General features: G+C 31.5%; 1 protein-coding gene across 1 annotated transcript in view; it reads right to left on the bottom strand.

Annotated features, from left to right (window-relative positions):
• Nucleotides 1–473: 473 nt before the first annotated feature.
• The window catches only part of LOC100778148 (probable 2-isopropylmalate synthase), a 46,356-nt gene continuing 28,926 nt past the window's right edge, over nucleotides 474–17,903 (bottom strand). The window contains exons 7-8 of the mRNA XM_014766178.3: nucleotides 1,618–1,651; nucleotides 474–563 (exon numbers count right to left, since the gene is read on the bottom strand). Coding sequence (XP_014621664.2) covers nucleotides 474–563; nucleotides 1,618–1,651 — 124 coding nt within the window. The remainder of the gene's footprint in view (nucleotides 564–1,617; nucleotides 1,652–17,903) is intronic.

Raw genomic sequence — 17,903 nt, 5'->3', positions numbered from 1 at the left:
AATAATAAAATTATATTCAAAAGAGTGTATTAGATAGTATGTTGCTATCCTCTTAGAGGTATTATGTGTTATAAATTAACTTTGGCATAGTGAAAATGGATGTAACAATAAAAGGTTATTTGTATTCTATTCTAAATATACCAACATGGACCTAACATTTTGAATTAACATTGTGATATCTTACTATATTTGAATGATCAATATTAAAGATGGGGTGTTTTGGTTTTGTATATGGGTGGGGTTGGACTAAAATGAGAATTTTTTACTATACATTATGATCAAGATTAAAAGAAAAATGTCCATGATTTTTTAAGTGATCATGAACCCACTTACTAAATTTTATTCTTGATTATTTATGTATAATTGTATGACTCATATTTATGGTTCCCACTTCACAAAACTAAAAAAATAATTCAATTGATATGCTTACACATAGAAAGACACACAAATAAAATTATATGGAGGGAAGAAAACTAGTAGTTCTTAACCTTTTTTTTCTCAGCCATTGCTTTGAATTGCCAAAACACACTATCAACTTCGTCTTCCTTAAGATCATAACCAAGCTGAAATATAGATTATAACCAAAATAGCAAAGGGTAACATTAAGTATATTTTAAACATTAACAATGTGGTTCGATAGAGTAATAGAAAAAACAATAGCAAAGCTTTATTCCACCCGGTGAAGTCGAATCTATAGTAATTGAATTTCCTTGGTTCTATTTTTTTCTTGATAGAATAATTAAATTAAATTTTCTTCATTTTTGAAAAAAAATTTATATTGTAAAAAATAAAATTTGCCAGGTGTTGATTACTTTATATTTTTTTGGTGAATCTTAATTTGTTTAATGTTTATTGATGCAAGAAAAATATATATTAGTAATTTAAACTTGATGATAAATCTCATGGACTATGGTAGTGTTGAATTTGATCGATATTAAAGCACACAAAATGAATACATGGATATTTTAAAAGAAGTCATATATGAAAAGATCATGAAGAAAGAAAAAGAAATAAGATATATATGGGGAATGCTAATATTCTTCTTAATTGGAGTGTATTAGCATTCAACACAAAATAATTTGGACTATAAAATTATTTATTTTTCTGTTTTCCAAAATTTAAGAATATTATAGAACTTTATCATTTAATTCACAAAATAAAAATAATTTTTTTTCTCTCTCGTATCTTTTTCCACGATTCTCTCCTATATACGAGAAATATTTTTATTTTTTAATTAAAATAATAAAATACGATAATGTCTTTGAATTAAATTTTGAAAAATAAAAGATTGACTGATTTTTTAGTCCAATTTTTATGTGTTAAACGCTAATGCAAACCAATTAGGGTGGATATTAGCATTCACTTATATATATGTGTGTGAGGGTGCATGTGCGCTCTTAAATACTTTTTTGTCTTTGTATTTTAGTAGACTACCACCTATTTTGTTGAAATTTTAATTTAGCACATTTAAGAAATAAATTACCTATTGAGATTAGTATAAAATTTTAAATTTACTCGAGCTATAAAGCCAAACATGGTATTTCATATCTTCCTTAAAGTTACATTCTTTCATAAAACTCTATATCTAAATACGCAATAAAAAAAGTATTTGTATACCTCTTCAAGTCGCTTTCTCAAAGCTTGGCTTCCACTTCATCAATAAATGTAAAAAAATAATAGAAATCAAGAAAACATTAGTTAGAAATTGATTGCGCAATGAATAAAATATGGAAATAATGAAAAAGTTGTTAGTAAAGATTACACAAAGCCTTGGAATTCAATATCCTAACACAAAAAGCCTTGGAATTTAATATCCTAACACAAGAAGCCTTGGCATTCAATATCCTAACACAAAAAAAATATTTTTTTTCTTGGTTACAAATATACATTTCTTAATTTTTAATAAAAGGCTAGGATTTCTAAAGCATCATAATAATCCCAACTAGGTTAGCACCAAGAGGATCACCAATCACCTGTATAAGACGAGGTTCCTTACTATAGTGAATTTACATGTTGAAAAACATTAAAATAAGACTTCAGCTGCCATTGGAGAAATTACAAAGGAATGAATAATTCCATATGTTGCATCCAATGGGACCTTTCATGCAAAGGACCTAGCATCCAATACATGAGCATTCATCCATCCATGTGTTGCGTCTAATTCATGGTGTATCATATGTCTTTGTGTTTATAATCTATATGTGCATTTGTATGCAAAACGGAAAATTCATTAGTCCATTAACTAACAATGATTTGAAATAAGTGTCAAATTCCCTACCGAATCACATAAATGGCCTAGAACTATGCATCATTACCCATACCTCCCTTTGGACACCTCATCATGTCACATTAAATGCAGAACAATTACCCTTTCTCTCTACTAAAATTCAATGAGTGCCAAATTTTTTTTGCATTTGAAATAAACACCTTACCAGAAAAATTTAGCCTTCGAGTCTCACTTACAATCTTGTGATTTTTACTACGTAACTTTCCTCTCTTCTATCTTTTGCACTCATAATCCAAAAAAGACCACTTCTAATGTTAATCCTAACCAGAACCCGAATATGGATTCCAACGAAGATTTTGTTGACATTGTTCCTACTCACACTGAGTCCTCTTGATATCAATAGTGCAATACTCAATGTTTAGTATTACTTCACTATTGATTATCTAGATAAACTTGGCCTGAAGATCAATGTGACGCCCTCTACCCTGACATATAAGTAAATAAAATATATAAAAAATATTAGTAACCAAATTCACACGGGTAAAAAGGTTCACATTCACTTCACTATTATCAATTAAAACTTATTAAAAAAAATATTCGACTCGAAACAAGGCCATCAAAATTTACAAAAATATTTTGTTAAATCAGTGAGATAAAATAAAATAGACTAACATTATGCAATTAATATAAAACTTATGTCCCACTGTCACATCCTATCAGAGTATTGTGTCCTGACGTCCTTCAGCACAAGGTTCCTTTAAGCACTTCACCTAGCCATCTGCTCCCCCGAACACAATGTTCAAGATCATCACAGGATCCAAACACAAACAACAAACCGGGAGTGAGTTATCACATTCCTAACTACTAGAGAGAAACAAAACAACATATAGTAGCCAAATACAATTTACTTAGCATATCTCACATTATTTCATCACTTTGTCATTCAAAATTCACTTTTCAATCATCAATCACAATACACAAGAATCACACACTCCGATCAAGACATAATAACACATCAATTTCATAATGAATAATTAACAAGTGCATGAGACAGTTATGCTAAGACTCAAGCCTATATGCAATGTGGTACCATGTCAGTGAAAAACCACCCTGGGGTGCTTAGGAGTACATAACAAGACACACCACACAATGGGTTTGTCAGGTCACTCTCACTAAGTAAGATCATAGGGAGACCAGTCAGGGTCACGATGTTTTGCGAGAATGCTCCAACCATATGGGATCAGCATAAGCTTAAAAGAGCACTCAAACCCAGTGACCCCCAAGGCCTACACTCCGAAGAGTCCGTCAGGGCCTCTCCCTCCTGATTCAGGTCCAACCCCTAAAATCATTTTAACACACAAACACTGCTGGTGAATTATACAATACCCACGACCTCACACTCGTGTCTTTAACACTGGTTCCTAAATAGGAACCTACACTTTCTCTTTATCACTGGTTCCTAAATAGGAAACCTACACTTTCTCTTTAACACTGCGCATTTATACTTTTCTCAAGATAACACTGGTCGGGTTATTGTACAATTCACAGCTTACAACACAAATGATGTCACATCAAGAGTTAATCACACACTTATTCACAACCAAAACTCATTCACAATTTCACATCTCATAATGTCACACTCCACCATCACATGTTTTCACGTATCTCACAATTCAACACTTGTTCTATTTTACACTTTTACTCAATCTCAATAACAATATTATAATCTCAAGACAACATATTATTCCACAATTCATCACATATTTCATTTATAAGCACTGCTCATGAATTATACAATACCATGACCTCACACTCATGTTTCAAACATGTTTAACACAATTGCGCTATAATTTAACATTGGTTCCTAACTAGGAACCTACACTTTCTCTTTAACACTGCGCATAAACACTGGTCGGTTATTGTATAATTCATAGCTCACGATATAATTAATGTAACATCAAGTGTTAAACACATCCACTTATTTACAATCGAATATCATGTCCACACTTTAACATCTCATAACATCACATCAACCATCTCATAATATTCCTAATGATATTCATAAGGTACAACATACACATGTCCATCAAATTTAACCATAATATTCTCGAACTCCAACACTTAATAATTTTTGGAATCATACTATAACACTCTACAATATTATTTACATAAATTATTAATATAAATAACTACCTCTATATATATATAAACTAACATACATCATATTGAATCACAAATTACAAAGTAAGCTTTCAACGCACAAATTCTAAATAATTATATGAACACTTTGGTCAATTTCAATTATGATATTAATTTTTTTTAAAATTATATATAAAAACCTAAACAACAAGAAAAAGAGAAAATACAAAATCAATATCTCTTTCTAAATTTCTCCTTTATTTCATCAATTCATATTAATTAGAAAAAGTACTCGATTTATAGGGTTCACGCTCAACACAATAACATATCAATTTCACAATAATTGGTCTGTAAAACATATATAATTCACTGTAATAATTATAAGGATAAAATAAAAATTGCAAAAATACCCCAAAACCCATTCCAATTGATATCTCTAAGGATCCCTATACATGTTCTCACTAATTCTCAATTGTGAATAACTTATCCCTTACCTCTAAGCGGGCTCACGTATTTTCAGCCAGCGATAGCAGCATCTCTAGCGGTTCCCTGAGATTCCTCCAATTTTTTTCCTCTAACTGCTCCGATAGAGTTCCCAAACGTCAAAGAGACAGAGAAGGGATTGAAGCCTCCACTTGTACTGTCATCATGCGATTTATTTTTCTCCCTCCACAAATATTATCTCGCAAATCCCAACGGTGAAAGCGTGCGAAATTGAATTTCGAACAACATATCCAAATTTCATGAAAATCCAAGGGTAACGAAACCGGGATCGTAGTTTTACCAAGACAACTCTGGGTTTCTGCGGGAAAGGAAAATGCTACAATGCGAGGGGTATTTCTCTTAGCTCAGACATAATATCAAAATTCCCAACGGTGAGAATGCTCAGAATTTGGTTGCAAACGTGGTGCTCAAATTTCACGACGATCCAACGGTTAATGAGTCCGAGATCATCATTTTTCTAAAACAAGTTAGGTGACCTGCGGGAAAAAAGAGAGGGTTTTGGGAGAAAAGAGAAAAAATGAAATTGTGAGGCAGAGGAGGCTGAGGAGTCAGTTTGAAAACTGACCTAGCATGTTGCTATTTATAGCTAGGGACATTTAGGACCTATTATTTACTCTATTTATTTATTATTTATTATTTTATAAAAACAAACTTTATTTTATTCTCTATCAAACAAATAAAAAAATACCCTTTTTATTTTCTCTCAAATCATTATTTTGATTAATAATTATATCTCCTTATTTATTTATTTATAAAATCTGATCATTTTTTTAAATTCTATTTATTTATAAATAACAATCCTTTTTAATCTAGTTTACGAAAATTGAGATATTACAATCAAGAAGAACATAGATATGTAGAATCAGAAGCTACTTCAATATGAATGAGGTCATATACCCAAAGTTGATCATGATGTATTGAAGGATAGTTTTCTAGTAAATGGATGATTGCTGGAGAAGTTTTGGGGAAAATAGTGAAAATTACTCCAACAACCGTTTGTACTACAATTTGTAGTGAAAGAGTAGACAATTATGTTGAGTCCAAGGCAATATAGAAGGTGTTATTAGGAGACAAATTCGAGTTACCTCTGTCATTTGGAAACATGACAAGGGATGCTAAGGTGTAATGCTCAAGTGTTCCAACAAATTCTAAACAAGGCCATCTTTCCCAACGTGAGGTCAAAAGACTTCATCACTGAGATTCATATATTTTTCCGGCCTGTTTCATCTACTAGAAGGTATTTCCTTCAACATCCCCTTACAATCTACACTAATATATTTTAGGGATTTGAATGGCTAAGGGTAAATGAAGAACATCACCTATGTTTCACTGGTAAACAAACATTTTGGGATCAATGGGTTTATGATGAATTTGTTGGAGTTAACCCTAGAGGCTAACCTATTTTAGACCATATTTGTATCATGACTTTTGTTTATATATTTTATATACATAAGACATGTCAATTATAATGTTATTAGTTTTATAGCATAATAATTTCTTTAGAATAGGCAATTCATTCAATGGCAAATCAAATGAGACTTGAGTGTGAGATTCATTGTTGTTTTAAAAGTATCTGTAGACAAGTATTATTATTGACTAGGGTGACAATAATGCATTGAGGCTATTATGTGAGTAGTTTGTTTATGTGTCCACTTTGGTATCGAGAAATTGAAGATCAAACTTGACAAGGATGACTCTCTTGTGCCTCTTGTTTGATCAAGACATTTGGATGAAGAGTCAAAGGTTACATGGTGAAAATGGTTGTGGTAAGATTGAAATTGAAGCACCGATTTTCTCATCAGCGGGGTGGCAACGATGCATTGCTAGATGTCAAACACTTTCTGTAATATTATAAAGATAATATTGTTTCCAGTCTAGTGGGAGCCTATAAAGTCACACACATAGAGTGATCAATTAGAGCAAATGAATAAATTAAATGTGAGTTAATTTAGTTCATAGTTAATTAATAAAATATGATTTACTTAATTAATGACATATTTAATTAAGATTTAATTAAATAGGACATAGTCTAGTAAGATAGCTAATTATATATGATTTAATTAATTATCTATAGATCTAATCAAATAAGATAAGTATTTATGTATCTAATCGAATAAGATTTGATAAGATCAAATAAGATTTGATAAGATCAAATAGGATTTGGTAGGATAAGATATGATTGGGATTTGAATCAGATCATTCTCTTATACCTGGTTATTAGGATCACACTACAACTCGTAGTGTCATTCAATTTTACAATTCACAGCCTCCTCACCATGCTGGCTCGTGCACAAGATTGTCAAGATATTGAATCATCCTAAAATCACGAGCTTACTAATGTAAGCGTGGGACCTTTGATCCCTTTCGATATCAAATTATGAGTCACTCCCAAATATCTCTCTGTGTGGCCCGTTTTTAGGTGCTTGTTGGTTGCCACGTTTGTTAGGTCTAGACAATCACTAGTCTTACTACTTTAGATTTTGATGAATAACAAAAAGTATAAATTAATAATATTCTAATGATTTTTTGACAAATGGACTGGTTCTATTTCTTAAAAGACTTAAGAATACGTTGTATTGTCCAAGAATGATTACTTTGTTAACTATCTATCCAGTGTCCAACACACTAAAACTAAATAGCGACCACTCTCTATGACAATTAGTGTTATACACTATGTTATTGGTTATACCACGCGTCCAGCCAGTAAGTAACTCATACATCTTCTGAAATGATCAGCATTGACAAAGAGTCTGTGGTAACCGTAAAAAGGAAGTACACGTATTCCATCCTATACAAATTTATTTTGTCTCTCTTTATTTTGAAATGCTAATATTTGAATTTAAGGAAATGACAAAATAGAATGTGCTAATAAGAATATTCTCTAAAGGTTGCTTTCATTAAAAGACAAAGGAGAACATGAGGATGTTTGTACTATCATACAAATCCTCACAAATCAAAGCACGACACGTAGCTTTTCCTTCACTATGAGACAACGGTCTATAAAAGGCAGCCACTACTAAAAAAGTAGAGGAAAATGCTGACGAAAAAGCAAGAAATGAACAAAAGTGAAATTCTGCTGAAATTACTAGACAATCAATACAAAGTTTTCATCTGTTTATTCTTTGCTAAGAAAATTCATTTTGTAATTTATCTTTATTTTTTATTCACTCTTTGAGTGTTGTTGAATACTTGTATTCATTCAAACTTCTGTTTGTGAAAGCCAGGAGTTGCTTAGTGTTAAAAATACTTGAGTTTCTTAGATTCAGGGGGAGTTTAAGAAAGTGCCATAAGTGGTATTAAAAATACTTGTAGAGCCAAGAGTGATAGGTCCAAATACTTGTTTGTAATCAAGTTTTGATTAGTAGAACCCTTTACTATTGTGTAAAGGAAAAATGGACGTAGCTTAGGTTGAGTGAACTAGTATAAACTAAGTGTTTCTACTTCTCTCTTTTATGGTTTATTGAGCATTCTATTAACACTCTCTGTCAATTGTTTAATACCAAGTGTTTATTTGAAAAATAGTTTTAAAAGGACTCTCTTTTACTAAGTCTCTAGACGATTAAACGTGTATTTATTATTTTTTTTTTCTCCTTAGTGGATGATTTATCTTTCTTCTACATTTCCATATATATAATCACATTAAAAGTTGATATAAGTTTCTTATATCTTTGATTAACACACTATTCAACCCCCCCTTCTAGTGTGGTAGTTGTTATTTCAATGTTTTTACTGCACCATTAAGGCCAATAACATCGAGAATTACCTACCTAATCTATGAAAAAACAAAATCAAACTTTTGCACGCGAAGATGAAGCTTTGTTAGTTTTTTGTTCCCCTAGAATTATCATATTTCCCTGACTTGGTAGTATTTTCAAAACAAATAACCAATGCACTTACATGGATTGTTCTTAATACTCATGGGTTATATTGGTTGTGCCATAACCTTTTTTTCTTGGATTTAAAAAGAAACCTTTTTTTTTTCTCTATATTATTTCTTAAGCAAATAAAGTGTATAGTTTAAGAATCGTGATATTAGGTTATTTAATGTTGTCATTTATTGGTTTTTTTCTTTATTATCAATGTAATTTTCCATGCATATGTATTATACTATCATATACTAATATTTTAGATAGCGATGTAGGATCTTACAGTCCGAGTTACAATTCTCGAGTTTCAATTTTTTAACTCCCATCCGATCTTAGGTAAAATCTCAATTTTGACAACCTTGCTCCTATATATATGAGAGAGATGGAACTGTGGATGACATGAAACTGATAATTCACTATTGAGAGAGAGAGAGAGAGAAGTGTATCACACCAAATCCCTACATGTGTACCATCAGCTAACTAATAAACCATAATTTGAGTGATATTTTGTGTGAGTTTTGTGCTATTTGATGTATTTTCTTAGCAGAACTCATGTTTGGACGTTAGTTTTTACCTTGAAGTACAACCACTCAATCAAGAGGAAAAGTTGGAAAATGCCCAATTTCATGAAGATCTGATGCTATTTTCACTTGATAAGGGTTATGGTCAGCTATAGAGGGCCATGGTCAATTTCACGAGGAGGGTTGTGTCCAAATTACAATATACCAAGGCCTCAATGAATAATTGTCAACAACGACCATGGCAAATATCACCACTGTCATGGTAAGTTCATATAGGTTATGGCAAATTGACAACGACTCAAGCCTTGAATAGCTTCAACTTCAGACAATGGGCGTGGTAAACTTTACCACGGTGATGGTGGATTTGACCACGACCATAGTTCACCTAATTAAGGAAATTATCTTTAGGAGTCTATAAATAAGATTCTCGAACCTATAATTTACATATTTCAAATTCATTACATATTTACGCTTTTGAGCATTTTTGAGGCATGGAACCCACCGATAGGATGGGTCGTGATCATCGTTCCTTCCTTACTGATACGTCTATGCTAATTTCTGTTAGGCTTTCTAGTTTTGCTTTGAACATGAGTGGCTAGTCTCCCCTAGTATGGCGGTTATGATGTAATCGCCCAATTGTACTCCTTCCCTTGTTCTTATGAAAATTCCTTGATGTTTTATGTCAATTTATGTTGTACCTTATTTTCTTTGTCAAATATATAGTGGTGATCATCCATGTGTATTTGGTAGATCTAGGTAGTGAATGCTTTATACCAATTTGCATGATCAAACTTTTTGGGTAATTTCCAATAGATTAGTTTATCAATAAATTAGTCATCCCTGGACATTATTTTTTCCTTTGTCTTAAATTGATATATTCATGATCATTGGAGTATCGATTTAAGGCAAAAGCACCTATTGACCTGAATCAAAGGCTTTAGGTAACTTTAGGGATTGGTAATTAACTTATGGTAGGAATTACTTAGGAACAGGGTTAGGGGAAAATTGATACTTGTAAATTAGAACCCCCGATCACTTTTAATATCACTCAAATTTCTCGTTTATCTTTTTTTACTTGCTTTTTTTAAAAAAAAAACCACAAAAATAATTATATTTGTTTTTAATATTTCTTCCAATTGTTTAGATAAATAATTTTAGCTATTGGGAAACACAACTTGTCCTTTGGGTAAGATATCCAGACTTAGGTCCATTGTTACTACTATGTAGGTTACACTTGCCCTTTTGCATACATATTTTACACATCAAGTTTTTGGCGCCATAGCCTTCATGGGAAGAGGGAGAGCACAAATTTGTCACTTCCAAGGACCTCTTCCCTATCTGGTGCATGAGCCACGAACTACGGTCCAATGTTGGTATGTAATTCACCAGACACTGCCAAAACATAAAGGTGGGTGTCTCCCCCAACCATAGTGGGTTTTTTTCTGTCGACTTTTTTATCACAAGGATTGCCACCCACTTTGGGTTTGATTATGTGATGACCACTAGTGGTGTTCCCACAAAACCCATTGACTGTTACACCCTTCTCCAGATGAAGGTGATTCAGTAGAGGGGTGATGGATATGCTGTCACGCATCCTCTTCCTCTACTACTAAGGGAGCCATAACAGCCAGAGCCTCAACCGCAACAACCGCCTCAATGATACTGTCAGCGGCATTCTCTAGTACATCACATGGAGGAGAGGGCTCAACATCAAGAGCAGCCTAAGCAAGCCTTCAATATTACCTCCCCGGTGCACTGCCTTGACTAGCTAGAGACCTACATCAGATGGTGGTGCTTAGTCATTTGGATGCACAAGAAGCTAGATTTGAGAAGCATCACTAGCTGATGACTGAGAGCTCTGCGGCTCAAATGGTGTTCTTTAGGAAGATGTAGGACCACTTCTTTCAAGGTCCACCTTCATCTTAGGGAGTTTTATTTTCTTTTTCCTTTATTTCTTTTTGTTTTATATTAGCCTATCTTCACTTTCATTTTAGGTTGTTTTTAGTTTTCAGTATTTCATTTTCAGTGTTGTATTTTAGGCTATATTTTAGTTTGTTTTATGCATTAAGGGCACTACATGTATAAAGTGTGGGGGAGGGGTATCATCAGTTTCCAACTCTGAGCTTATATGATATATGGGACTTTTTGCATTTATTCCGATTCCATCAATGTGTAAAATTTTTTTTATTGGGTTTTGAGAATTTCCTCAGGAGGGAACATTAGCATGCATGACTTGAACTGGCTTAATGTAACACCCTGAAATTTCCTTCTTAATTTACTTTGCTACATTGTGATAAGCTAGACAGTGAAAATTTGTATTGTGCAATTTAATTTTGTGCCTGTATGATATAATTTATTCTCTATATAATTTTAAGTGCATAATTTCCATGCTATATATGTCTATAGTTAGTGTAAATAATTTGTTTAGTCTAGCTTGGCAAAGATATGGAAACTTCCTGAACGAAAATTCCTTCTATGACAAAATTGTGTTGTACACTGAGTGACAGTGTAATTTAGCTCTATGTGAGAGTGATCTCTGTGTGAGGTTCACTTTGGTTACACTTAATTCTAGGGAGATTAGCACAGTAATCAAGGTGTTTAGGATAGTATTTACTAGTTTTGATAAAAAAAAAAAACAAGAATATCCATTTTTTGCAAAGCTGTACTTTAACCATTTATAGTAGAAAATTCAAAAGGAAACAATACTAATTGTGGGCTTGATGTACACGATTTCCATGAGATGCCAAGAGTCATTCTTGAGTGATTAAGATAAGGCAATACCTTAATCCATTGGACCAAAGCCTTAAGCACATTGACAAGCTTCATTAAAACCCTAAAACATTATCATTTCTTCTTATTTTCATGTCAGCTTCTAGGAGAGTTTAGAGCAGCAAAACTTCTTCTCCTTCTCGCTCTTGAGGGCTGGTCTAGAAACCTTGAAGCCTGTTGGTAAGCAAGTTAACCCTTCACTCTAGCCTTGTTCATTCTTCTTCATCACTTGAATTTTCTCTCATGTTCTTGAGTTTTGTTGAAGCTTGTTTTTTACTCAAGAGACTTCATTCTTGGTTGTACCTTTCTCTTTCACATGGAGACTACAAGAGGTAAGGGGGGTCTCTCCAATCTTTGAATCCTAACCATGTGATGCATGGAAACTTAGCTTCAAAAATGTAGTTGTGGTGTTCTTGAAGTTTTCGTGCTTGCTGCCATTTCTTGGAACTATATGCTAGGCTATTTTTTTCTTGAAATTTTGATGCCAAATATGAGTTCTTTGGCTATTAAAACCTAGGGTTAGACTTATGGTGCGACTAAAATGGAATCTTCTAGAGAAAGTGATGAGCAAAACAAGTTAAAGAGATTTTTGGAAGCTACAATTTGAGCACAAATTTGACAATGTCTCAAGCCTTCAGTGACTTCAACTTTTGACAATGACCGTATTGTGGTAAACTTTACCATGGTTGTAGTCATCTAAAATGGACAGTGGCACATCCTATATGTCTAAGGCTTCAACGTCATAACTCTTACCACGACCGTAGTGCGCCTAATAAAGAAAACTATGTTTAGGAGTCAATAAATAAGATTTTGGAGTCTATAGTTTATATATTTGAAATTCATTACCTATTTATGTTGAGAGCTTTGAGAGTGTTTTAAGCGCTTCTGAGGCATGGACAACACTGGGATGACGAATACCTATCATGATTGCTTCCCTAGTGGTATATCTATACTAATTTCTTCTAGGCTTTCTAGTTTTGCTTTGATCATGAGCGGCTAATCACCCCTAGTCTGAGGTTATGATATAACCTCCCAATTGTACTCTTTCCCTTGTTCTTAGCGATATTCCTCAATGTTTTATGTTAATTAGTTCTCTACCTTATTTTTATTGTCAAATAAGACTTGATCAATCTTAACTTAATCGGATATACAGTGGTGATCATCCACGTGTATTTTGTAGATCTAGGTAGTGAATGTTTTATACCAAACTGCTTAATCAAATTGTTTGGGTAATCTCCAATAGATTAGTTTATCTTTAAATTAGTTATCCCTAGACTTTATTTTATACTTTTTCTTAAATTGATATATTCATGATCATTGGAGTATTGATTTAAGGCAAAAACATCCATTGACCCGGATCAAAGGCTTTAGGTGACTTTGGGAATTATTAATCAACTCGAGGTAGGAATTTCTTAGGAATGGGGTTGGGGCAAAATTTGTACTAGTGAATCATAATCACAACAGCTTTTACTATCACTCAAATTTCTCGTTTATCTTGTTTTACTTGCTTTCTTTTAAAAACCAAATTTACAAAAAATAGTTCTATTAATTTTTAATATTTCTTCCAATTGTTTAGTTTAATAATTTTAGCTATTGGGGAACACAATTGGTCCTTTGGGTATGATATCCAGACTTAGGTTCATTGTTACTACTATGTAGGGTACACTTTCCCTTATGCATACATATTTTACGTGTCAATTGCACCGAAACCCCATTCAATTGTTGCTCTTGTGGATTGAATAAAGGTATTGTATCCTTCAACACTTGGTGATCAAAGGCAACCTCTTTGTTGTTTGAAAGCACCCTGAGAAGGTAACCTCTAAAACCTTCATGACTCTTACGTAATGTGTAGTCCATTGGATAGGGTTCTTTTCGCTCAAGGTTTATTTAGAAAGTTTTAAATTATAGACCATGAAACCCCAACAATTTTTTATTTCCATTTTAGCGACTTGGATACATGTTCATTTAAAACAATTTTAGTGTCTAAAGTAAGGAAGATTATACCTATATCAACATTAGATGCATGTTTTTCCTTAATAACTCGTTCAAACTTACTAGTCCATCAAACTTTAATATATTTTTTTTCATAAAAACTACAAGATTTTCTTAGGAGTTAAACATCTTCTATGTCTTTGGTTCTAACAATTTCTCCTTTTTTTATAATGACAAACAATATTAAATTTTGATCAAACATAGCGTAAAAAAACAAACATCGGGGCAGAAACTCATGGTATACATCATAGTTAAAATATGTCATCAAACAAAGCTATAGATATATGCATAGTATTTAGACTCCCCTTGAGTCCAATACTCATACACGCATGAGAATCAAAGCATAATGCATCATTATGCATACAAATCAGAGCATATATCATATAGCATATATAAGAGAACTACAAGATATATCATAGCAAACCAAACCATAAGCTCAATTGCAATCAAAATAACCATATTTACTAGACAAACTAGAATGTTCTAAGTCCCAAATAATACTCCCTATTTTGGCATCATCCAAAAAGGTAAAGAGTAAAAACATGATAGTCATTGTGGTGGTGGTACTTTGGGTGGTTCTAGAGGTATTGTTGTTGCTCTTTTGATTCCACGCAAGGTGGTGCTTGAGGTGGATTCTTAGTTTAAGATGCTCGAATAGGTATCCATGGAATTATGGATAGAAGGAGTGCCATCATAGGGGAAAATTGTTTTTGAATTGCTAATCAAATCATGAGTCTAGATACCAAAACTTATGATTAAGTTTTTCAATGATCCTAGAATCTTGCTTCTAAAGATGATCTTTGATCTAGACATCAATAAGATCTTCAACTTTAGCCATAGTTAGCATTTTAGCAGTATGTGAGATGGTGCAACATTAGAAGTTTGTTCAAAAGTAGATGCAACAACCATTGACATCTCAAGAGGAGGTGGAGGAGTCTTTGGAGGTTCACCTTGTGGTGAAGAAACACCAATCATGGAAGTGTTTTCCTTCGAGGGTAGAATTTTAGGCTCAGGAGGTGAAAACATCTTACAAAATAGAATCTCAAAGTTCATCCTATCAGATAATGAACCAAGATCCAATAAGTGTAACTATTTTTGAGATAAGTGATATCTTCTTCATCAATGATCATTGTATTTGTGAAATGGTATATTCTTACTAGATGCAAGGACAAGAGTTGTTGAATGTTGTCTCTATTTCCTTTTCCTCCTCCTCTAATAGATTGGATGGTGAAATCTCCTTTATGAGTTCATGTAAGTTTTGTTTCTAGGTTTGTGAGCCTAGGTTTTTTCCAAACTTCTTTAAAAAGCTCAAAGTATTGTTGGAACTCCACTTTGGCCTTCGTTGCCATATCTACTTCTTCGGGTTCCACACCTTTCCTTTTATGAAAGTTAATGATTGGAAACCTTTGATAAATCCTATTAGGGTAGAATTTGAACTTGATTGACTCCTTAAGGTGTAAGGCTGTTGGATATGCAATGGCCTACTACTTCACCCAAGTTTAGGCCTTTACTTGCTCTGCCATCAACAAATATCTATTTATAATATATAAAAGTTGAGTTCCTTACTTTTACACTGTCACGTCAGCAAAATTGATGATTCGGAGGAAGGAGAATATTCTCTTTTTGTGTCTATCACTTTTTTTTTTCTTCCTTCTTCAATGTTACTCACAACATAACAAAACTCTATACCAAAACATTTCAATTCAATCTTATTGACCTTCAAATGCTTCTCAGGTTCACAACCCTCATTCTTCAATGTTCTATATTGCATCCTATAACCATTTTCTTTTACATTTTGCATATCATTCAATTTTTTCCATATTAGTAATTTCTAAATTCTAATATATTTTTTGCTATATAAATATAAATAAATATTTCACATCAACAAAGTTCATGATCTAAAATTAGTTTTCAAACTAATCTATAAAATAAATATGTTGGTTAAACAAAATTGAAATTTATTTATTTTTCACATTAGTATGTAAAAAATATATTTAACATCAACTTTAACTATTGCAAATATAATTTTATTTACTATCTGGAATATTACATATCACAAAATGCAAATTGTTTTTACATTAAATTAATTTAAACAAATTTTATATTGATTAAATTTATTTAATATTTTAATTTTAACCTGATTTGCACTTTTAAATATACTGCAATAGGAAACTCCACTACATGTAGCGATACAGGAAAATATGATTTCAAAATTCAATGATATTTTACAAGAGGAAAAACTTATACATAATACATAATTTAAGAATCGTCTCAACAAATGAGGCATACCTGTCTCAAAGGAACATTTAAAAGATTATTTTTGCTTACTATTGTTGTCAAGAAAGTCAACAACATATCCATTAGCATTCCTCTACACTATTTTGAGTTTGGTTCAATGGAAACTCTAACTCAAAGGATGAATGATAGAGTTGTCTTAACAAGTACAACATTAATTTTTTTGCAAATTCATAACTAACTTATTTCACTCTAACATATCTCATATTTTATTATAGACATTAATGGTATACTTCATGCACTTGGAAATGAAGAAGAGGTACTTGTTAGTGGCAAACCAACAAAAAATAAGGGGATTGGAATTGCTACTAAAAGAGTAAATAAATTATCCTTACTTTATTAATTATAAATTTTGTTTAAATAATAATTTTATACAATTCATTAATATATACATTTTTTACACAATAGAATGTAATATATATCATTATATTTTCACATCTCTCTTTTTTATTGGTTATTTTCAGAAATGAAGTTGTTAAAGTTACTTTGTAGACAAACATAGCCTCAGAATTTGAAAAAACAATCAACATCTAAGAATAAGATTCAAACATAGTTACAATCACTTTTATCATGGTTAAGAAATTAAGAGGTTTGATTACTTTCACACATTTAAAATCTTTAACAAAATTTATATTCTACACTTTATATATCTTACTACTCTATCTCTTTTCTTTATATATATATATATATATATATATATATATATATATATATATATAATTCAGCCAAAAAAATATAGATAACTAAATAAATGGATGATCAAATTGTACTTAATATTTACATTGAACAACTCTCATATGCATTTCACTATGGAATTGAAATTATTTTTCTAAACTTAATTTTTATATTAAGATATATATATATATATATATATATATATAATCTTTAAATAACATCTTTAAATAACATATAAATAAAAATTTCCTCTCTCTTTATTTTTATGTTAGCATGTTTATTTAATTTGATATTTATTTCTTTATTTGAGATGTTTCTTTACTATCTTAAGTATTGTTTTCAATTCAACTTATTTATAAATAAATAATTTTAATTCAATTAAGTCTATATCATACTTTATGCTTACAATAATTTTTTTATATTTTATTTACTGTAATAATTTTAATTTATTAACAATTATATTTTAATAATTATTTTTCAGATGAATATTCAATCAACTCAACTTCAAGTACAAGGAACTTCCTTTTTTTATTTTTTTTATTATACACATTTTGTAACATTCAACAAACAAAATTGTTAGTTTATTCAAATTCTTTGATTGATGTAGCTAAAAAATTATAAATTTTATTTTAAATATCTACTTTGTGGAAAAAATGGAGCAACATCAAATAAAAGAATTATCTCCTCCAAGTTCTGCCAACATTGATCTTGACAAGAGAATATCAGAAAATAGAAAATCTTTGCAAGATATAATGTCCATGAGATGGGTATCAGAATCAGTATGCTAACCTATCATGACCTTCATATTCATAATATTCAATAATACTTTATTTTTTCTTAGTTTTAACATATATAAAATAATAGGATAATGTGTTCACAATTCATGCAACAATCAATGAAATCAACGGTTCCGTT

This window comes from Glycine max, chromosome 13, assembly GCF_000004515.6.
Source record: "Glycine max cultivar Williams 82 chromosome 13, Glycine_max_v4.0, whole genome shotgun sequence".
NCBI classification, from domain to species: domain Eukaryota; kingdom Viridiplantae; phylum Streptophyta; class Magnoliopsida; order Fabales; family Fabaceae; genus Glycine; species Glycine max.
Note: the sequence above shows the minus strand (reverse complement) of the source record. Positions and strands in the feature narration are given on the sequence as shown.